We start from the raw sequence: 18033 nt of genomic DNA, 5'->3' as shown, positions 1-18033 counted from the left end.
TCTTGTCGTACTTTAGCTGGCAATCAGATGAAATCGAACTGAGCTTCCATACCGATATTTCATTGTTCCTAGCACTGCACCGCGGCCGCGGCCACCGCATGTGTTATTGATCACTACCCGTCGGCACTGGGGTGAAGCTGTAGGTGGGCTTCATTGGTAGGTAGGTAGACCTCATGGATTGCGTTAGACTAGCCCCGACTCAGGAGGTACCTGCTTCTGCGGGAGTTCTTATCTCAGATCCTAGATCACCTGCGTGAAATGGAACAACCACTAACTCTAAGGTTCCAATGGCATCAATGGTGAATGGGGGAATGAATGGAGGTTACCTACCTAGTGGATGTCGATGCCCCTTCAGGACGGTATATATGGAGCAAGATGATCCCGCCTCATTGAAAGCTTAGGTAGGTTGGACCGTCGGAATTATTTCCATCTCAATATTCAGCCCAAAATTGATCCACCATACGGAGACCCGCAAAACAGCCACATAATTGATACCGGACTCTTCAATATCTGGGGTAGTCGATTGAACACACCTGCCATCCGGGCGGTGCCGCTTGTAGCCGCAGGAGGAGGCCGAGATTGCTTACCGATAATACTCCGCGGGTATGGGCAATCGCCGCTACACGGGAAAGAACGAAAGAGACCAACGGCTCGATCTGACAGCTTTGCTACAACCTGGGTAACTAAGCCCAGTAAACATCTATTCACGAAATCTGTTAGAGTACAAGTAGTACATGATCTTGCCCATGTAGAAAGCGTGCGGACAAAACGTTGTATAAATGACATTCTTTCCTTTCATCCCCTTGAAACTGCCCAAACCTGCTCAGTTTCTGCCAGCAAAATTGTCGAATAATCGGAAAGGCCTTCCGTAACTCTCTGTTCATTTGTTCAATACTCACCGCTCTATGAATATCGGCCAGTCATATGGCTATGTTCCACCCTAGGCGGTGAAGCCGCGCATTGCCGCAAAAGCTCAGTCCTTCGTTTCCCGTAATCGAATCCACTTTCTTCGCTCATTCCCAACAACTTATAATCCGTTGGCTTCGAGGATTGCATCACCATCTACACGTTTATAATTCCGTTCCTCCTCCTTTAGTTATGTTTCGCGCTGTATTGCCCCGGGCCACGCCCCGGTCTGCCCTTCGCTATGCCGGCCCGAAGGCTATTCCCTCCAACTTTGCTACTCCTATGATCTTCATCGGTCACTCAAAACGTGGTTATGCCTCTGAATCAGGTGAGTAGTTAATTGCATGGCTTTCACGGAGTCCCCGGTTAGCTTCCCTGCGCTTCCCGGCTGCGATTGCTGATCTCTGTGTCCAGGTGATCACGACTTGGTCATCATCGGTGGTGGTGTGGCTGGTTACGTTGCAGCTATCAAAGCTGGCCAGGAAGGTCTCAAGGTACGATTGTTCTCCCCCCAAACCTTTTTCGGATTTCCATTGGGTCGGTTTAGTCATCGCGATGGGCATACTAACTCGACACATTGACAGACCGCATGTATCGAGAAGCGTGGAATGCTCGGCGGCACCTGCTTGAACGTCGGCTGTATTCCCTCCAAGTCCCTCCTCAACAACTCCCATCTTTACCACCAGGTTCTTCACGATACCAAGAAGCGCGGTATCGAGGTCGGCGATGTCAAGCTCAACCTTACCCAGATGATGAAGGCCAAGGACCAGTCTGTGGAGGGCCTGACCAAGGGTGTTGAGTTCCTGCTCAAGAAGAATGGAGTCGACTACTTGAAGGGTGCCGGTTCTTTCGTTGATGCCAACACTGTTAAGGTCGCTCTCAACGACGGTGGTGAGCAGACTTTGCGCGCCAAGAACATCATCATTGCCACTGGCTCCGAAGCCTCCGGCTTCCCCGGCTTGAACATTGACGAGAAGCGCATTATCACCAGCACCGGCGCTCTGTCCCTTACTGAGGTCCCCAAGAAGATGGTTGTTATCGGCGGTGGCATCATCGGCCTTGAGATGGTACGTTATAAGTTGCAAAATGAGTGTTGAAGGTTTGAATGTGCTGACGTTTTTTTTGTTTGTCGTGATATTAGGCTTCCGTTTGGTCCCGTCTCGGTGCTGAGGTCACTGTTGTTGAGTTCCTCGGCCAGATCGGTGGCCCCGGCATGGACGCCGAGATCGCCAAGCACACTCAGAAGATCCTGGGCAAGCAGGGTATCAAGTTCAAGACTGGTACCAAGGTCACCTCCGGTGATGACAGCGGTGCTACCGTCGCTCTTAACATCGAGTCCGCCAAGGGCGGCAAGGAGGAAGTCCTGGACGCCGACGTTGTCTTGGTCGCCATTGGCCGTCGCCCGTACACCGAGGGCCTGAACCTCGAGCAGGTTGGCATCGAGAAGGACGACCGTGGCCGTCTGGTCATCGACCAGGAATACCGCACCAAGCTGCCCCACGTCCGTGTCATTGGTGACTGCACTTTCGGCCCCATGCTGGCCCACAAGGCCGAGGAGGAGGCCGTTGCCGCCATCGAATACATCAAGACCGGCTACGGCCACGTCAACTACGCCGCCATCCCCAGCGTCATGTACACCCACCCCGAGGTCGCCTGGGTTGGCCAGAGCGAGGCTGATGTCAAGGCATCTGGCGTCAAGTACCGTGTCGGTTCCTTCCCCTTCAGCGCCAACTCCCGCGCCAAGACCAACCTCGACACTGAGGGTCTCGTGAAGTTCATCGCCGATGCCGAGACCGACCGCATTCTCGGTGTCCACATCATCGGCGCCGGTGCCGGTGAGATGATCGCCGAGGCTACCCTTGCTATCGAGTACGGTGCCTCCTCCGAGGACATTGCCCGCACCTGCCACGCCCACCCCACTCTCTCCGAGGCTTTCAAGGAGGCTGCCATGGCCACCTACTCGAAGCCCATCCACTTCTAGACGTTCTCATTCGATATCCTCTCCCCATGTACTACTTTTAGCTGATCTAGACTAGCTCGGCTAGCAAAATACATCATTCATGTAATCATCTCTTTTCTTTTGGTTCTCTTGCGAAATGCACATTGTCTTCCAGTTAAATGAACGAACGCAAAATCGAAAAGGAAAGAAGCCAGCGAATTCAACATCCGAATGTAACGTCTCAAGTGTTTGGTCGAAAGAACAAACTGGAGCCGTTTCTGGCGGCCCGCTCACCGTGTCAACTAATACTCGAAAAAAGTGCCCACCCCTAATTAGTAATTGATGCCCTGCGAATATTAGATCCTTTCGCCCTCCTCTTCACTTGGGAGAGCTAATGGCCAGGGCCAGCTTGGCAAAATACCGGACGTCCTCCTTCTCAGCGATGGAATATGGACCATATCGGCGAATTTCAACAAACTCGTCTTGCCTAACAGTGCGCTTTCCTGAAGCACCCCCCTAATCTTCGCGAAGCCACGAATATAGGTTTTAATCGTACGCTTAGACTTTAGAACATTAACGCTCGCTTACGTATGGATGTAGCGTACCTGAGGACTTATTAGGAGGGCGCTTAAGGTCCGTAATATTGCGTAATATGATTAACGTTGTCTTTGCGTTGCCAGGGAACCCTTTCTCATCTAGCAGCCAAATATCATTTTTGAGGAAGAAGATTTTCTTTGTTCGATCCGAAGGGCGAGGCTTGATGCTGAACGCGAGGAGATAGCGACTGCTCATCAACTAGAACAGGCTCGATTTCTAGACCATCTCGGGGTTTGCAATTGTTGTAGCGAACGAAAAGCTTTATCTTTTCATCGCTGTCCATAAAATTGTAGATCCGCGAGGATCGGACAAGTAAGGTACCCGAGTTATCGAATTTAGCCTGTAGGAGACGACCGTGTCTTGGCCCAAAGAGCGAGATGACGAGTACTGGGAAGAGTGAGGTATCCTTGAATTCTGGCTGTTCGAGACGGCAGTAGAGGGCATTTGCAATAGGCGCTAATTCACCATGGAGTAATTCATTTTCTTTAGCCTTTGCACCAGTGAGAGTTATAAGTTTGATGTGAGGGCGACTGGTCTTCGGATCCTCAAGGTCGTCAAGCCATTGGCAAGTAGAAGAGGCTTTCCATCTCGGAAGATCCTGAGGCTTCGAATGTCCACATTTAAAACCGCGCAACATTCCCGTTGGATTCTCGAGGAAAGAGTCCTCGGCCCTAATAGCCTATGTTAGCGACTTATTAATTGGGCATAGAGCGAAACTCACTTGATATGATCCCAATGCGAAAGGTCCTCTATTGAGGATATCAATCTCCCACTCTTCCTCTCGGCCCTCGACTCGAAGACCTCAAGATAGAATAGAATTTGACCAGCTCTCTCCCACATCTGGTAATAATCTGGAACATCGTCCGTGATGTCATGAAAAGTGTCCTTGAATCCGATGATGTAGTGATGCTCGTCCTTAGAAAGTGTTTTTATGTCGATTACGAATGTTTTAAGCTCTTCCTGGGTGAGTGGCGGGAAGAGACAAGCTTCGGAATCGGTGAATTTGTGATCCTCCGGGTCGATGGATTGGACAGACACTCGGAATTGAGCGAGCTCAGTGTGCGTGTAGGCAGGCTTGGACCGAGACTGGAGCTCTTGGATGATGGATCGCGCTGCTTGCTTTTACTTGCCTCTTAGGCGAGCGCGTTCGTGCGGGTCAACCAGGGAAGAAGCCATGGCGATCAACAAGGAAGAAAGGGTGATATGAGACGTAAAAGACAGAAAGATTATTTTGTGGGTGGACCTGAGAGCTGGAGGTGAAGATGTGTGGATAAGACTGATGAAAGAGGCAGGTAACTACAACTACCTGTAACTACATAGTACAGTAGAGGTAGTGAAGGCCCACCCGGGCGGGACGCTCGCCCTCCAAAGTTACGGGTGGAAAGACGGCCGTTTCTGGCGCCAAAAGTGGTCATTTTCGGCGTCATTTTCACAGGTCCTCATATTCTATATGTAATCATCTCTTTTCTTTTGGTTCTCTTGCGAAATGCACATTGTCTTCCAGTTAAATGAACGAACGCAAAATTAAAAAGGAAAGAAAGCCAGCGAATTCAACATCCGAATGTAACGTCTCAAGTGTTTGGTCGAAAGAACAAACTGTGTATCCAAAAAAGTGAACTCCGATAGGGGGAATCGAACCCCCGGCTGCCGTGTGAGAGACGGCGATGTTAGCCACTACACCATATCGGATAGTTAGGTGACAGAGGCTAGCCTTTTGTACATTATGAAGCAAATCTCTAAAAAAGCAGCCCTAGTCCGTACGCGTTCCCGCGCGTGGACCTATCGTGAGTCGTGACACGACATGTTTGTATTTTTCTTCCATCTTTCAACCCGCTTTAGTGCTCAACTCTGGACAAAGAGTCTCATCAACCATGCCAGAAATTACACACACGACTCTCCTGGCAGCTTTGTCACTGCAAAACGCCGAAGCAGCACAATGGAACAAAGACCTCATGCGGCAATTCCAGGCTGAACTGGACAGGAACCCTAAAGCTGACCTCTTGTCAATGTTTCCTGAACTATATCGCCACGAACATCGAAAATCACAGTATCTCCAACTGTCTCATGCCGCCAAAATCAACCTCCGAACTCTGCATGACCGCCGCGAGGCTCTAAGGGCGGGATGATCCAGAGATAAATATGCTATCTGTGTTTCCGAAGAATTACCATCGCAGGATCAACATGGCAACGGGTCCAAAAGTCTTACCTTCTAACAGGATATAGGTATATCCAGGCACAAGGCCCAGAGTTCCGCACCCGTCTGGATATTGCTGAGTCGGCTCAGGTCGTCTTCATTATCCAGTACGGTGACTACATGGATTACAACATCCTCAAAGGACTCTCCAAACGACCCGGAAAATGCACTTGCCACCTCTCTCAAACAACTCCTCTTCCACTCGCCATGGAAAGCTCTGGGAGTCTCCAGTGCGTGGCATGGTAGTCCAATGCAGTGAAGATATTGTCGCCAAGGTTGTTATTGGTAATGGTGACTCCACGGAGTACACAAGTCTGCAATTTCTTGCCGAACGAGCGCCCGAGATTCCTATTCCAAAGGTAGTTATCCTCTTCTCTAGATTTTGGGCGTTGCCTCGAAGATTATAAAGCACTACTTGTTCTATCGCGAAAATCATCGAGGATCATAGCCAGCTTATTCAATGACATTGAGATCTCTCATTTACCGATAATCCTTCTCCCACGTTCTAGTCGTAGATTGACAATCCGTCTCGACGGTCTTGTATCAAACGATTCCCGACATGGCAGTAGGGGAAACAAGCTTTGATATCACATATCCTTCAGCTGGTCGAGTACGCTTGCCAGGTTCCGTCCAGTGGCGTTTGCGTTCTCCGCAAATATTGCTAGGTAGGCATTATGGATCAGTACACGTAAGACGGGAGGATTTGTGATTGGTTACCATCTGGTGTTCCATCTAGAAGTAGATGGTGCATCTTTCCGCCAATGAACAAAGTTGCAGGGCTTGTATTCAACTCTGTCTATTGCGGAATTTGGCTTGAGGCATAGAGACGGGGATAACTCGTTGATCCTAGCAATGAAAATAAACTGGTAAGGCTGGGCTGAATAGGACTCTCGCACACTGACAACATACCAAATCCAAAGTGTTGAGAATCGTGGAAAAAACGTAAGCTTATAACGATATTCAGCACTAGCTGCAGATGCTGATATAAAGGGACTGGCAGCACGGAGTGCACAGCCAACCTCTTGCTCAATCAACATGTAAGTTTCTCCCGAGTCGCCAACAATAACAGGCACCTTTCTGGTAACCAGATCTCCTCTCGCGTCATGGGCAATGAAATCTGTTGTGACACGATGAAGAAGTCGCACGCTACGAGCGCTTCTAGGGCAGGGAAAGGAAGAGAGGGGGCGAAAAGCGCTGCGAAACATATTGCATCGGATTAATTGAAGACTCAAGGAGGGACAGGCAATTCTTTCGCATTCAAGACGTAAAATGGGCTGGACATGTTGCAGAACACATAAGCATAACAAAGGTCTGTGATGGATTGACTGGGACCTCGCAGTGCTCTTATATACCCTTTGTCTCGGAGTGGAAGAATATATCAGCGGATCAGTTGCGTTCGGAGAATCCCAGTTAGGCTGATATAAGTAAGAAGCCGTTCTGTTCTTCGCTTGCTCTTGAACAAACCAGGAATCTAGTGAATTTGTATGGCGGAGATAGGCATTTGCGTCATAATCTAGGCTGAGGGTCTTTTCTCTAGTTTGATATGCGAAATGGGAATTTGAATATGGAATCGTGAATTCAACGAGAATTGTAGGACAATTGTCCAAGAATGGAGGAGTAGGGCTATGTACATTCATTCGTACAGCAAAAAGAAATGTTCAGATCGGTGAAATCTGAACATGCAGAAGTCCCAAAGCACAGTTTACTTTCATTTGAATGTTCACTTGTACTTAGATGATCTTGAACACGTTTCATCCCATGACCGTGTAGATGTTGGCTTCAACCTCAGGCATCTGGGCTTAGGGCTTAGGCTGGCGATAGCTCCTCATAGATATGACGACTTCGGGCCTGGAAGGTCTTTAGCTGCTCGCTGCAAAATGTCTTTCCTGTTTTGATCGTCATTTCCAGCTCCGCAGTCTTTTCCTGTGCCCGCAGTGACTCGACCCACGGGTCATCCTCGATCCGATAGCCGGCACAACAGCTCATGAGGGGGCGGAGCGGTCGGCTCTCCCTGCCGGATTCCTCTTCTTGAAAAGGCGGGTAACTCACACGCTCCAGATGGGGGCGATGCGTGTTCTCTAAAAGCTCGGTACGATGCACACGTGGTGTCTTACATACTGCCGTGTGAGTTACCCGCATTTCCAAGAAGAGGAATCCAGCAGGGAGAGCCCACTACTCCGCCCCCTCATGAGCTGCTGTGCCGGCTATCAGATCGAGGATGACCCGTGGGTCGAGTCACTGCGGGCACAGGAAAAGACTGCGGAACTGGAAATGACCACCAAAACAGGAAAGCCTTTTGCAGCGAGCAGCTAAAGACCTTCCAGGCCCGAAGTCGTCATATCTATGAGGAGCTATCGCCAGGTCTTGCAAGCAAGCCTGTAGGAACTTGAAGGTCGCCGCTTTAGGACGCTTCGCCTCCGTCACCCTTGGCGTCCAGCTGGTCGTCGGGACTAGACGCATTGTAGATGCTCAAGAGTGGGTAGCCATTCCGGAGACAGTTCCACAACGTGACCGTGGACCAACGGTGCTCATGAGCAATCTTCGACGCTATCGGGAAGAAGGAGTAAGTATTGAGACCTCGCAGATGGACTTAGATCCTACTTACTGTATAGATCCTTCTGCCGTTTCTCGAGGATCTCAAAGGCACTCGGCCTCTAAAGGTCATCGTCACACATGCTGATAATTTCCTCATCTGCCGGAGTAGCAGCCTGCTCAACCGCATTCCCCGATTGGGATTCGTGGACTTTCGCAAACCCAATGTAGTCGGGGCTGTCTTCGATTTGTGCGCGGGTTGAAGAGAAGTCGGGGTCGACGTATAACAGGTCCGCGATGGCGGAAGAACATGACCGTACGGCGAAGATCGGTCGAATCTTATCAAGCTCGTCCAATGTCAGGGCCAATGCCGCAGTTGTCTGTATCTTGTTGAGGCACGAACGGATAGGCCTTAATATGACCGGTAAACGTCAGTGTGGGAGGTATTGAAGTTCACTAAGTTCGAGACTCCGAGCAACTGGAGCTCTGTTCATCATTGATGATCGGAGAGGAAAGAGAGGAAAGAGAGGAAAGAGAGGAAAGAGACGAAAGAGAGGAAACGATGCCTCATCAGTCTCCGTGTCGTCTGCAGTGATCAGTATCAACTTTCGTCATGGAGATGGTCGGGGTGATGCATTTGAAGGAGATGAAGGAGATGAAGGGAACGAAAAGGGATGAAAAGGTGGGAAAGAGATGGCAGAGATGGCGGGCTTACCATGAGAGACGAGGCCTCGAGGCAGCGAGGCATCGAGGCAGCGAGGCAGCCTAGGGAAGGACGGGCTGGGTCTCCACATATCGTTGTTCTATTGTCTGTGTCTTGGGCCGAGGCGCCTCATTAACCGATTCCACACATCATCAATGAAGAAGCTCGTTTTGACAGGTATATTAGTTGATCTGGGCATGGAGGTTGATGGGGGATGGATTGAGAAAGGGGAAGATGAAGTGAGAGGGAGTGAGGGCACGACTAATCACGAGCATATGACAGCCTTAGGACGACATAAGCGCTTGCTATCTTGGACATGAATAGATCGTTTAAGGCGAGCGCATTGGAGGGTCGTGTCACATTGTGCTTTAGTTACGCTGCGTTGCGAGTCACACTTCACCACAATATTATGCGCATTAGACTTCATGGCTGGACAACCCACAGGTTCCTTTCCTCAAACGGTTGGTGTTCACCCATTTTGAATCCAGTATGTACTTACACAACACATGGGATTGTGTAGTGTCCCGGATCCATTTGACTGGTAGGTTTGCTAATCGATTGAGACCAACTACAAGAGCCATGCAATGGTTTTCGTCAACCATCAGTTATGACAAAGTGAAATGTGTACCGATGACTCCTGGGGTCCGCCTTTCTACTCACATCCATCTCAAAACCAAAGTAGAAGCTGAAAGATAGGTCAGCAGAGCACTGGGAGCAGCCGCAGCTATAATTTGCGGTCACTCGCTGCTTCAACGAAGTATTCGCATTACGCCTGCGCAGCATACTTCAGTTGCCCAGCGTTGGAAGATGAAGTACGACCACTCATGGTTCAAACATCGTGTAGAAGGTCTCTATGTCAAGAAACTTGGACCAAAGCGTGGAGGTGCTTATCTCCAAGCCGTTCAAGTGTGTCTGATGCTTCCAACTTCCTTGATCAACACAACCGATGACCGACCTTGGCCTTTGTGTTCCGCATATCTACCACTATCCAGTTATGATATGGCGTTTATGATTGTGTTGGTTTTTATGATCGTTGGGGATCGGAGTGGTTTGTGCAACTCTTCGTCTTTCCTGTCTTGATATATTTTATCATTATTAGGCATCACGAGAATGCATACATGACGAATCAAAGTTCTATTAACCTGTTGGAGCCTACCTCATATGAGAGCCCGGCCCATCACGTTTGTTGACCCGCGTTAGGAAAGCATTCCTAGTATTCTTTCCGTATGCAAGAACCCGCGGCCAACATGCGGGCTCTAGTACAAAGAGATTCTCAAAGAGTGGGAGCCTATCATGCAAACGGCAGGACCAATCGCATTTTTTTTACTCTGTGTTTTTTTCTACCCTTTGTGTGCAGTTTGATCTGCATCTCGTAAAGATATCTACAAAGGTGGCGGAGTCGAATGGGATGCAGCCCACTTAACAGCGAGGTGTAGAGTACTAGGACTTGGCGGCTCATAACTAGACCCTCAGAAGTCAAGTGGTATCAACAGGAGTCTTACCTCAGGAAGAGCAAGAGGGCTATGTAACATAGTACATTAACATTCATCAATCAACAATTCAACAAATCCTACATAAGTGCCCGGTCAGGGTCACACACGAAACAACCACTGCCACCAGCTCGGAGTCGGAGACCATTTAACGGCCAGTTTTTACTGGCATCTCCTTGCCTTCGTACCTCATCTCTCCCGGTTGGACTTCGCTCTCCGGGACCACTTTTGGCCCACCGTCACGCTCCACGAGCCTGCCTCCATGGGCGCTCTGGTAAACATTCACGTCGTACGTAAATTTCACCAGCAGATGGTACACATGGACAGTTTTTGTCTGTCCATGCCGACGCGCACGACCAATGGCCTGGGTCATCCCGGAATCGTATTCGTTCCGGGTAGAGGCAATCAAGGGCGACAAGAAGACGACGTGGTTTGCGCAGCGGAGGTTCCTGAATCAGTTAGCAATCACGTGTCGACCAACTTCCAATGACAAGAGAAACTACTTACTGCTCAGCAGCCATTGGGCTGCCAAGTTCGAAAAGCAAAGCCTTGGGCTTTTCTTTTTCCAACAGTCATTGCCAGTAAAACTCGATCTCCATTTCTGTCTTGTCGTTGGAGAGAGAAACCGGACGGAGGGCGAAGAGTGCATCCAACCAAGCCGCGCGAAGGTCCTGTCGAAGACAGATCATATTGACAGTCTACCAGTACCCGAATGCCAAAAGCAATGGTGAAGAGTTATGATCAACACCTCTGACAAGCATCCTTTGTCGGGTCGGACTTCGCTGTCGGACTTCGCTGTCGGGGACCACTTTCAGCACACCGTCACGCTCCACGAGCCTGCCTCCGTGGGCGCTCTGGTAGACATTGACGTCGTACGTGATGAAGGTGTTACTCGCTCATGGGGCTGACACAGGTTGTCTCGCCTCCCTAGAAAGGCGACACAAGGGCTTGGACTCAGCGCGCAGCAGGAAGATCGTGCGAGCACCGATGTGGTGAAGCAGAAGATGTATCGCCGCGCCAGGCCGCATTCGACTCGAGTGATCCAGGGTCACCTCGAGCGGGACCCCCGCACCTCAAGCGGAATCCCCCGAGTCCGACCAACAGCCTCATCGTCAGTTCCAGCCTGATTGAATACGTGGGGCGGGAATAGTTCGAGTGCGAAATGCGGAGTTTGCTGAATCAGAAGAGGGCTATGAGTCCGATGCAGAAGCAATAGCGGAGGGAATGCAGATAAGCCACACCACGGAGCAACCAGATGAACCACCTCCCCCGCCGATCTCTCCGCCAGCCAGTGGTTTGTCCGAATGGCAGGTGGTCAATCGTCATGATTCTAACAGAAGGTCAGACAAAGAGAGCGACCCAAGGCAACGTAGCAAGGGCCTGCGACGGTTCCGATCTGGCCAACCGGACACCCCATTGGTCGGGCTCTCTTCGGTTCATGGAAAAGGCGTGGGTGGTCTGGATATGCCAGTCTTAACTCCCAAGTGAAGAGGCGTGGAGATGGGGAAGAGTGGATTCCATGTAATTCTCCGTCTTACATTTCACGCTGAAGCTTGAAGCACGAGTGGTGGTGTTTTGCTTCTTGGGTACAACGGCACCTTCGATGGAAGATACTGCTGCATCAATATCATAGCGGGCAGGTCACTTGTCGGTGCCGCATCTCTTCGGCATCTCTGGTGGCTTCTGCACAAGATCGTTGTCAGCCAGGCCAGTGTGGGACATGGCAAGGCAGGTATGTTGGATGGAGGCCGCGAGCTTTGTTGATTGACGCGTGCTTCCAACCTTCTGGTAAAGGGAAGCACAATATGGATAATGTCAAGGAAGATAAAACAAACGATAAGATGCGAGAGAAAGGATGGCCAAAGCGATGAACAACGATAGTTGGAAAGGTCAAGAATGAAAGGAGAAGAGGCACCAGGACAGAGAATTTATAGCTTCGAAGGAGATGGGACGATCACGGGCCTTCGGTGATGCCCGTGACATCACGAGCTTTCGATCACGGGTCTCCATAGCAATGGGAAACGAGGCTATTCCCACATCCATTTTGGGGAAAGGGCGGGATTGATTGATAGAACAGCGCGATACCGCTTCAAAAGGCCGAATACCCTCGACCTAATTACCAGCTGACGTCCTATCTTCGATATATTCCGTTGACCATGTCTATAACGGTACAACCTCCGGAAGAATGTTGCTACAGCTCCGACTACTAACAAGAGATGATACACCCCAGATTTGGTCAAAGGGATAGTGTAACTGTGTAACTGCCAACTGGTGTCGGATTAGGGTCACGTGGGCATGTGACCCATTACCTGCTTGCACACTTTGCACCGCTCCCTGTGCGGCTGTGCCTACTTTCATGTTTCTTCAAGCTTCTGATAGATTGCATTGTGGCCCAGCTGAATTGAGTCAAGTTTGGCGTCAGCCCTTCACAGATAGAACATTGGCAATTTGCAGTTTGCACTCTGGAATGATTGCATTCTCCTAAATGGACTAGTTCACGCATAGAATTCCAGCTTCCAGTGGCGCAATTCGCCGCTTCTAGGCTGTTCTTTGGACATTCATACATAGACAGGCTGTTTCCCAAGGCTGATTTAGTCTCCAGAAAGTCCCGCCAAAGACACCGGCTTCGCTTGATTTAACTCCATTGCCGCATTCCTCCAGGCTCCGTTTACACATAAGCCCGCGGCAAACGTGGCAGTGTCCGAACACGAAGTGAAGACGGTCTAGCCGAGATATCAGCGGGTGCAAAAATGGACTTATTTCTTTCCTCTGCACTTTCGTATATGTACGATAGCCGTCACTGGAGGCGCCCAACGGCGCAACGCGCAGCTCAGTAACGCGCCTGACGAGTGTGATTACAGAATTGGATGTGAGAATGTACTTTGGCTATGATTCCTAAGCGCACGAGCATGATTGTAAAAATGACAGAATATCCAAAACTCCCCGACCCATGATATCATCAAAAACAGCGTACAACCCGTACTCATCAGACAAGAGAACAGTCAAAAACAACGCGGCATATGATCCTCAGTCATTATCGACCAGTGATATAATCACGGTTCTCGATCGTCACACTCTTGGTCATGTGGTTGACCTTGTAGACACCGACAAGTCGGGCAGCAAGCTCGAACTGGAGAGCATGTTAGTGTATGTCGACTTGCAAGCGAAGAGAAGGGCACTTACCATGTTGTTTCTCAGTGAGATAACAATGAACTGGGCATTCTTCGTTCGCTCCTTGATGTATGAGGCGACAATAGAGACCTAGAAAAAAGGATTAGCACAATGATCCATTACGGTTGTAAGATAGGAACTCACATTTCGGAAGTCCAGCGCGGCATCAATCTCATCCATGACGTAGAGTGGAGTAGGCTTGTAATGGTGTAGAGCGAACACCAGCGCTAAACTGGACAAAGTCTTCTCGCCACCAGAGAGGTTGCCGATGTTCTTCCAGCTCTTCTTGGGAGGCATGACCGAGAATAAGATACCTTCCGAGAAGGGGTCCAAGGAATCCACCAGCTCTAACTCTGCATTACCGCCCATGGTAATCATCTGGTACATTTCCTTAAGACGCAAGGAGATGATGCCGAATCCTTCCATGAAACCGTTCAAGCGAGAAGATCGAAGTCCGTCCAGGCGTGCCTTGGCAGCGTCTCGCGATGTCAGAGCGGTGGTCAAGTCCGCTGAGCGAGATTCATGCTCGGCAGCTCGGCGGCGATACTCCTCAATGACCGACAAATCAACAGAAGCATTTTGGACCTTCTCTTCCAGAGCAGCAATAACGGCTTTCAAGGACTCCTTGTTCATGGCCGCTAGCTCATCCTTGGTGTACATTTGAAGCTCTGTAGGCTCTTGCTCTTCTCCAATATCGCTGATGTTCTGGACGGTCAGCTTTGAAAGCTTCTCCTCCCAGTAACGACTGCGCTTTTGGTTTTCGGCCAAAGCCTTCTGGTTCTCGTCCAGCTTGTTCCGCATCTCAATCTCGGTGGCGCGTGTCTCGTTCAGCTCAGCCACCTTCGCATCAAGCTCATCCTTCAAATCCTTGAGCTCGCCTTTCTTGGTAATGAGTGCCTGAAAGTGGTCAGTTATATACCCAATGTGCTGGTACATGCCGGATGTCCTACCTCCTGTGCTTCGTCTGCCTTCTGTCTCCAATCCGAAGATTCATTGGTCTGGTTCGCGACATCTTCTTCGAGTTTCTCCAACTCTTCAGTGATTTGTGCAATCTCACTCTCCGAGCTTTCGCGGGCTTTGGAGTGCTTCTTGATAAGTTTCTCGTTCTTGGACAGCTGGCCCTCGGCATTCGAGATTTCATCGGCAAGCATGCCAATTTGCTCTTTCAAGCCATCCACTTTAGCCTTTTGTCCGCGAAGCCGAACACCACCGACTTCCATGATCTTGCTCTGTAGGTTCTGAATCTCCTCTTCAATGCCGCTCTTCTCGTCATTCAGTGTCGCAATCTCCTTTTCGGCCTTGGCGATCTGTTTCTCAAGCGCAGCAACTTGAACTTCATCGGAATCAGATGGCTTGTGCTGTGCGCTCAGCTCTTTCACACGTCGCTGAGCATCAGCCAGGCTTCGTTTGGTGCTATCAATCTCGATGAGAATCTTCTGGATCTTTGTCTCGACTCGCGGGATTTCCTCGGATCTTTCCTTCATCTGAGCCTCCACATTTCGCTGCTTGTCTTGGAAGGCTTGGAATTTCCTTTCCAGTTCCTCAAGATCTGATTCTAGCCGAGAGACCTGCTCCTTTGTGGTGTCTGCGACTTGTTTCGATGACATGCCGCCTCGGGCAACACGGGTACCACCACCACTCATTGTTCCTGAAACGTCAATCAACTGGCCATCTTCTGTCACCACTCGCCATCGGCGGGCGCCGTAGGCAATACGGTTTGCCTGCTCTAAGTCCTTGGCAACCAACGTGTTTTGCATCACGCTGTAGAAAGCTGGGGCGAACTTGGGATCCTTCGGCTTGACGAGATCGAACAGACGGGGAACACTTTCGGGTGTGTATATTGTTGACATGTCACGGCGGGGAAGACGATCAAGGAGAATGAAGTTGGCTCGTCCAAGGTTGTTCTTGCGCAAGTAGTCGATACATTGCTGGCCGACCTCCACAGTCTCGACAACCATGTTATCGAGAGCAGGGCAAGCCGTAGAGATGGCGACATCGTATTGTTGGTCAATCGTGCCGAGGTTACCAAGCCGGCCATGGAAGCCGTCGATACGGCCAGACTCCTTGAGACGCATCAAGCCAGTCAAGACATTGCCTCGGTTTTGTGTGCTTGCAAGGCTGACTCGTGCCTCTTCTGCCTTTTGACGCGCACTCGAGACATGCGCACGTACCTCGGGCTCACGACCGGCGTATTTCTTAAGGTCGTGTTTGAGCTTCTCCACTTCAGCCTCCAAAGTCTCTTTCTGTGCCTGTCGTTCTTCGAGGTCGTTCTGCTTGGTCTGGAGACTGTCTTCAATCGAAGCAACCTTGCCCTGTGCTTCCTCCAGGAGAACAGCGCCAGCATTAGCCCGCTCGCGCAAGATATCCAATTCACTCTGAGCGACTGCAACCGCAGATTGCTTTTCGTTAATTTTCTCATTCCAAGGTTCCAGTGACTTCTGCTTGGCAGCAATCTGATCAGACAGGCCTTGCGTTTTGCCCTTGAGGCCCTCGCGGATGGAGTTCAGCTCCTTCTCCTCGGCAACCATCTCCTTCTCGAATTGCGTCGTCTCGGCAGTCTTCTTCTTGATGTCGTCGGTGAATTTTTCAACCAAGCTCTGACATTCGGAGGCGGCAAGACGGCTGGTTTGCATGGCTTTCTCGAGCTTCTTCTGTTTGCCAAGCAAGAATTTCTTTTTCTCTTCGAATTTGACAGACTCCTTGTCGTACTTGGCCATCTCCTTGAGCAGGTCTTGGGTAGCTTTCTCCATCGCCTCGTACTGGCGAACGCCCTTTTTGTAGGCTTTTTCGAGTTCTTTGATGCCTGATTCATTTCCCTCGTGTTTCTCGAGTTCCATGTTAAGCAACTCCTGCATTTGGAGAATGGCCTCTTCCGTCACACGAACATTGTCGGCGCACTCATCTATGTAGATCTGATAGAGCGCCGATTGCTTCTGGGCCAGTTCGTTCTCCTCGCGGATGTAAGCCAGAGCTTTATCCTTCTTATCCACCAGGGCTGCCTTTTCCTTCTCCACATGCTGCACACGATTGTTCTTCTCCACGCATACATCGTTCAGGGTTTCGAGCTCGGTCGCCGCTTCATCAATAGGTGTCTTGTACTTTGAAGTTCCGATGATATCCTCCAAATATTCCAACAGGCCTTCGTCATGTTCGTTCGCGGCTTTCGGTTTCATCTGCGCGATCGACTCGACCTCACCCTGCAAAATCAGGAAGCGCTTGTGGTCGAGATCGATTCCGCGATCTCGAAGGAAGGTCGTCACGGCGGTGAAATTTGTCTCCTTCTTGTTCATGTAGTACTTGCTGGTGTTGTTTTTGAAGGCGCGTCGTGAAATAATTAGTTGGGAATCTGGGACCGCTTCCTGGCCACCGTCGGGCAAATCGAGGACTTGTGAGAAATGCACCTCAACTTCACAGTATGCGAGGTTGGGATATTGGGCAGAGTTGTGGATCAACGCGGAGATCTTGCCCTGTCGCATCTTGCTAGCGCGGAAGCCGAAGACGAATAGTAGAGAATCAATGACATTGGACTTGCCAGAACCATTGGGCCCAACAACCGAAGAAAAGGAGGCGTGGAAGGGACCAACGATTTGCTGGCCGGCGTAACTCTTGAAATTTGTCAGAATAAGGTTCTCAATAATCATTCGGGGCTTGGGCGCTCCAGACTCCTCAAGCTGTTGAGGAGCTTGTGTTCTGGACTTGGCCACAATATCCATAGGTCTCTCTAAGACTGTCGAATTGGGGTTGATGATGGAGATCTGGGATTTGGGCTCTTCCGATTGTTTCGATGGCGACTGATTCACGGCGGACTCGGTGATGTCAGACAAAGGTGGCAGGTTTGCGCGCTCGGCTCTCGGCTGAGGCTCTGGGGATTCGGACGGCTCTGGAGTTGGGAGTGAGCCCTGTGCTGGCTTGGGTGTGATCGAGCCACGGCTCTTGCGGGGATGCGGCATACTTTTTCTTTTCAGCGCCGCTTTACCGGAAGGAGAATCAGGATCAGGTTCCATCGAAGCGATACTGATCCCCTCTTCATTCTCATCATTCTCGTCATTTTCGCCCTGCTCATCAATCTCCATCGCGTCGGTGTCCGTTCCATCGGTATCCATCGCATCGGAATCATCCGTTGTCGCTTCCTGGATTTTACTGGCCGGGCGCACAGTAGAAGGTGTGACCGGATCCAGAGTTAACCTCTTACTAGAAGCTCTCCTTGCTTTCTTGGGGACAGGTGTGTACTCCTCCTCCACCTCATCATCGTCATCTTGCGCATCGGGTGTTGGTGTCACATTTCCGGGGTCTTCTGATTCAGAAGTGTCTTCGATGACGTAACTACGCCGAGGAGCAGAACGGCGTGAGGTTCTGCCCTTTACTGAAGCCATGGTGTGCAGCTCAAGTAGACGTCTGCATGGAGGGGCGATGAGAGTTTGACGGAGGTTTTGTCGGTTCAAAGTGGGTTGTTTACCTCGTGCCCAAACGGGTAAAGTGGCGGGTGTTCTGCCATAACAGT

The 18033-nt window shown here is 50.4% G+C and overlaps 7 protein-coding genes across 7 annotated transcripts; 3 read left to right on the top strand and 4 right to left on the bottom strand.

The window, feature by feature from the left end:
- Positions 1–1098: 1098 nt before the first annotated feature.
- Positions 1099–2887, top strand: N7515_008187 (dihydrolipoyl dehydrogenase; the record flags this gene model as incomplete). The annotated part of the gene is made up of 4 exons (XM_056668931.1): positions 1099–1234; positions 1321–1400; positions 1491–1973; positions 2048–2887. The coding sequence occupies 4 exons, from the start codon at positions 1099–1101 to the stop codon at positions 2885–2887; spliced, it is 1539 nt and encodes a 512-aa protein (XP_056518761.1).
- A 667-nt stretch (positions 2888–3554) lies between these two features.
- On the bottom strand, positions 3555–4618 carry N7515_008186 (uncharacterized protein; the record flags this gene model as incomplete). Its single annotated transcript, XM_056668930.1, has 3 exons — positions 3555–4113; positions 4164–4536; positions 4573–4618. The coding sequence occupies 3 exons, from the start codon at positions 4616–4618 to the stop codon at positions 3555–3557; spliced, it is 978 nt and encodes a 325-aa protein (XP_056518760.1).
- A 695-nt stretch (positions 4619–5313) lies between these two features.
- On the top strand, positions 5314–5568 carry N7515_008185 (uncharacterized protein; the record flags this gene model as incomplete). Its single annotated transcript, XM_056668929.1, has 1 exon — positions 5314–5568. One exon carries the CDS (start codon positions 5314–5316, stop codon positions 5566–5568), a length of 255 nt encoding a protein of 84 aa, XP_056518759.1.
- A 13-nt stretch (positions 5569–5581) lies between these two features.
- N7515_008184 (uncharacterized protein) lies at positions 5582–6084 on the top strand (the record flags this gene model as incomplete). The annotated part of the gene is made up of 4 exons (XM_056668928.1): positions 5582–5633; positions 5659–5866; positions 5893–5995; positions 6016–6084. The coding sequence occupies 4 exons, from the start codon at positions 5582–5584 to the stop codon at positions 6082–6084; spliced, it is 432 nt and encodes a 143-aa protein (XP_056518758.1).
- A 54-nt stretch (positions 6085–6138) lies between these two features.
- Positions 6139–6841, bottom strand: N7515_008183 (uncharacterized protein; the record flags this gene model as incomplete). Its single annotated transcript, XM_056668927.1, has 2 exons — positions 6139–6297; positions 6354–6841. The coding sequence occupies 2 exons, from the start codon at positions 6839–6841 to the stop codon at positions 6180–6182; spliced, it is 606 nt and encodes a 201-aa protein (XP_056518757.1). The 3' UTR covers positions 6139–6179.
- A 3668-nt stretch (positions 6842–10509) lies between these two features.
- N7515_008182 (uncharacterized protein) lies at positions 10510–10882 on the bottom strand (the record flags this gene model as incomplete). Its single annotated transcript, XM_056668926.1, has 2 exons — positions 10510–10810; positions 10869–10882. 2 exons carry the CDS (start codon positions 10880–10882, stop codon positions 10510–10512), a joined length of 315 nt encoding a protein of 104 aa, XP_056518756.1.
- Positions 10883–13395: 2513 nt separating this feature from the next.
- smc4 (condensin subunit SMC4) lies at positions 13396–17905 on the bottom strand (the record flags this gene model as incomplete). The annotated part of the gene is made up of 4 exons (XM_056668925.1): positions 13396–13491; positions 13545–13622; positions 13677–14429; positions 14483–17905. The coding sequence occupies 4 exons, from the start codon at positions 17903–17905 to the stop codon at positions 13396–13398; spliced, it is 4350 nt and encodes a 1449-aa protein (XP_056518755.1).
- Between the last annotated feature and the right edge of the window lie 128 nt (positions 17906–18033).

Source organism: Penicillium bovifimosum (genome assembly GCF_028826915.1).
Source record: "Penicillium bovifimosum strain IBT 22155 chromosome Unknown utg000006l_segment0_segment0, whole genome shotgun sequence".
NCBI lineage: Eukaryota > Fungi > Ascomycota > Eurotiomycetes > Eurotiales > Aspergillaceae > Penicillium > Penicillium bovifimosum.
This window is presented reverse-complemented; position numbering and strand designations above follow the sequence as displayed.